This window comes from Merops nubicus, unplaced genomic scaffold, assembly GCF_000691845.1.
Source record: "Merops nubicus isolate BGI_N331 unplaced genomic scaffold, ASM69184v1 scaffold22628, whole genome shotgun sequence".
NCBI classification, from domain to species: Eukaryota; Metazoa; Chordata; class Aves; order Coraciiformes; family Meropidae; genus Merops; species Merops nubicus.
Genome location: NW_008628022.1, coordinates 2,280 through 6,659, shown reverse-complemented (window position 1 = coordinate 6,659; position 4,380 = coordinate 2,280). Strand labels below are relative to the sequence as shown.

Below are 4,380 nucleotides of genomic sequence, written 5' to 3'. Positions count from 1 at the left end.
GACACGGACTCACCTGAGCGCACCTCCAGGGCCAGGCTGCACTCGGCCGAGCCCGCCCCGTTCTCCACCACGCAGACGTAGAGGCCGGACATCTCCAGGGTGAGGTTGGTCAGCTTGAGGGTGCCCCTGGTCCCGTCTGCGGGAGAGAAGATCGGGCGCTGCCCCAGGGAAGATCTCCCCACCCAATGGGACCCAAAACTCAAAGCTTCTCCAAACCCAAAGCTTCTCCATCCCCAAACCTTCTCCACACTCAAACCTTCTCCACCCCCAAACCTTCTCCAAACCCAAACCTTCTCCAAACTCACACCTTCTCCAAACCCAAACCTTCTCCAAACCCAAACCTTCTCCAAACCCAAACCTTCTCCAAACCCAAACCTTCTCCAAACCCAAACCTTCTCCAAACCCAAACCTTCTCCAAACCCAAACCTTCTCCAAACCCAAACCTTCTCCAAACCCAAACCTTCTCCAAACCCAAACCTTCTCCAAACCCAAACCTTCTCCAAACCCAAACCTTCTCCAAACCCAAACCTTCTCCAAACCCAAACCTTCTCCAAACCCAAACCTTCTCCAAACCCAAACCTTCTCCAAACCCAAACCTTCTCCAAACCCAAACCTTCTCCAAACCCAAACCTTCTCCCCAAACTCAAACCTTCTCCAAACCCAAACCTTCTCCAAACCCAAACCTTCTCCAAACCCAAACCTTCTCCAGATGTCCCACCACCACCCAACCCCTCTCCCCAAGTGCCACCTCACCCTGGGCCGGCGGGAAGAAGACCTCTGGGGCGGGGGCGTTGGTGCGGTGCCACTGGTAGACAGGAGATGGCTTCCCCTTCTTTGAGGTGCACCTCAAGGTCACGTTGGCCCCCACGACGGGCTCCCCGTGGAGCTGGCAGGTAGGGGTGGCCGGGGGCACTGTGGACAACCCCGTTTAAGGCCTTGAAGGACATCAAGGGGGGGGTTGGAAGGCGACGGGGTGAAGCCCTTACCCAAGACAGTGAGGTTGATGACCCCGATGTTCTTGCCCGTGCTGGTGGCATCATCCACCACGTTGACCGTGCACATGTACTGGCCCGAGTCCCCTTCTCGGGTGGCATTGATGAAGAGTGAGATGTTGTGGGTGAGGACGGGGTACAGGAAGCCCACGCGGGGGGTCAGCTCCGTCTCCTCCACCTTCACCTCCCCGTCGATGTAGGTCAAGATCTACACGATGAGAAGAAAGCCCCAAAGCCCTGGATTTTGTGGAGTTCCTCCACGCCGACCGTGGGTGGGGACACAAGTGTCTCCCAGCCGTGGGCACCTCCACACCATGGGCGTCAGGAGCGACTTCTCATGGTGGGCACCTCAAGCATCATCCCATCATGGGCACCATGAGCATCTAGCTCTCCATGGTGGGCACCTCGCCATGGTGGGCACTATGAGCTTCACATCATCATAGGCACCTTCTCATGGCAGGCACCATGAACATCAACTCATCATGAGCATCTTCTCACAATGAGCACCATGAACACCACCCCAACATGGGCACCTTCTCAGGGTGGGCACCTCCACATCACAGGCACCACGATCACAACCCTATCATGGCCACCTTCTCATGGTGGGGACCATGAACGCCACCCTATCGTGGCCACCTTCTCATGGTGAGCACCATGAACACCACTCTATCATGGGTATCTTCTCATGGTGAGGACCATGACCAACAACCCATCACAGGGACCTTCTCATGGTGGTCATTACGAGCCTCAACCCATCATGACCACCTTCTCATGGTGAGCACCATGACCATACCTCATCATGGGCACCTCATGGTGGCCACCATGACCTTACCCCATCATGGCCACCTTCTCATGGTGAGCACCATGAACACCACTCTATCATGGGTATCTTCTCATGGTGAGGACCATGACCAACAACCCATCACAGGGACCTTCTCATGGTGGTCATTACGAGCCTCAACCCATCATGACCACCTTCTCATGGTGAGCACCATGACCATACCTCATCATGGGCACCTCATGGTGGCCACCATGACCTTACCCCATCATGGCCACCTTCTCATGGTGAGCACCATGAACACCACTCTATCATGGGTATCTTCTCATGGTGAGGACCATGACCAACAACCCATCACAGGGACCTTCTCATGGTGGTCATTACGAGCCTCAACCCATCATGACCACCTTCTCATGGTGAGCACCATGACCATACCTCATCATGGGCACCTCATGGTGGCCACCATGACCTTACCCCATCATGGCCACCTTCTCATGGTGAGCACCATGAACACCACTCTATCATGGGTATCTTCTCATGGTGAGGACCATGACCAACAACCCATCACAGGGACCTTCTCATGGTGGTCATTACGAGCCTCAACCCATCATGACCACCTTCTCATGGTGAGCACCATGACCATACCTCATCATGGGCACCTCATGGTGGCCACCATGACCTTACCCCATCATGGCCACCTTCTCATGGTGAGCACCATGACCAACAACCCATCACAGGGTCCTTCTCATGGTAGTCATTATGAGTGTCAACCCATCATGGGCACCTTCTCATGGTGGTCACCATGACCTTACCCCATCATGGCCACCTTCTCATGGTGAGCACCATGAACACCACTCTATCATGGGTATCTTCTCATGGTGAGCACCATGACCAACAAGCCAACCTTCTCATGGTGAGCACCATGACCATACCTCATCATGGGCACCTCATGGTGGCCACCATGACCTTACCCCATCATGGCCACCTTCTCATGGTGAGGACCATGACCAACAACCCATCACAGGGTCCTTCTCATGGTGGTCACCATGAACACCACCCTATCATGGGCACCTTCTCATGGTGGTCACCATGAACACCACCCTATCATGGGCACCTTCTCATGGTGAGGACCATGACCAACACCCCATCATGGCCACTTTCTCATGATGAGCACCATGACCAACACCTCATCACAGGGTCCTCCTCATGGTGGTCATTATGAGTGCCAACCCATCATGGACACCTTCCCATGGTGGCCACCATGACCTTACCCCATCATGACCACCTTCTCATGGTGAGCACCATGACCATACCTCATCATGGGCACCTCATGGTGGCCACCATGACCTTACCCCATCATGGCCACCTTCTCATGGTGAGCACCATGAACACCACTCTATCATGGGTATCTTCTCATGGTGAGGACCATGACCAACAACCCATCACAGGGACCTTCTCATGGTGGTCATTACGAGCCTCAACCCATCATGACCACCTTCTCATGGTGAGCACCATGACCATACCTCATCATGGGCACCTCATGGTGGCCACCATGACCTTACCCCATCATGGCCACCTTCTCATGGTGAGCACCATGAACACCACTCTATCATGGGTATCTTCTCATGGTGAGGACCATGACCAACAACCCATCACAGGGACCTTCTCATGGTGGTCATTACGAGCCTCAACCCATCATGACCACCTTCTCATGGTGAGCACCATGACCATACCTCATCATGGGCACCTCATGGTGGCCACCATGACCTTACCCCATCATGGCCACCTTCTCCTGGTGAGCACCATGACCAACAACCCATCACAGGGTCCTTCTCATGGTAGTCATTATGAGTGTCAACCCATCATGGGCACCTTCTCATGGTGGTCACCATGAACACCACCCTATCATGGGCACCTTCTCATGGTGAGGACCATGACCAACAACCCATCACAGGGTCCTCCTCATGGTGGTCATTATGAGTGTCGACCCATCATGGGCACCTTCCCAAGGTGAGCACCATGACCTTACCTCATCATGGCACCTTCTCATGGTGGTCACCATGAGCCTCAACCCATCATGGGCACCTTCCCATGGTGAGCCATGACCATATCTCATCATGAGCACCCCATGGTGGCCACCATGCCCTTACCCCATGATGGCCACCTTCTCATGGTGCTCCCCACGAGCTCCACCCCACCGGGCCATGTCCCCAGCACCCACCTGGAAGGGGTTGGCATCTTCTTTGTCCAGCAGCCAGGTGACGTAGGGCTTCTTCTGGGAGCGGCTGGTGTACCAGGCGGGCAGCACCACCCCCTGCCCTTCCACGGAGAAGACCCGGCCCGACCCCACGTGGACTTCCAGGACAGCTGAGGAGACACCTGGAGAAGGGATCGAACAAAAGCCCAACCCCGGGATGTGACTCGACCACTTCCCCATCCCACGGGACACCCCGACAGCCCCGGGAGGTGGGGCTGGGGGACAGGTCTCCTCCTGCCCCACCACGGGAGGGATTCTCCTGCTGCTCCCTCCCCGCCCCGCTTCCCAAGGGAAAATCCCTCCTCCCAGGGAGCTCCGGGAAGCTCACTTTTGGGGGACCCTCTCATGATCTT

At 55.6% G+C, this 4,380-nt stretch overlaps 1 protein-coding gene across 1 annotated transcript; it reads right to left on the bottom strand.

Annotated features, from left to right (window-relative positions):
- Positions 1–13: 13 nt before the first annotated feature.
- Positions 14–4,149, bottom strand: LOC103778931 (endothelial cell-selective adhesion molecule-like; the record flags this gene model as incomplete). The annotated part of the gene is made up of 4 exons (XM_008946548.1): positions 14–136; positions 754–912; positions 987–1,200; positions 3,992–4,149. Coding segments are annotated over 4 exons (654 nt in total), but the record flags the coding sequence as incomplete, so codon positions are not given.
- Between the last annotated feature and the right edge of the window lie 231 nt (positions 4,150–4,380).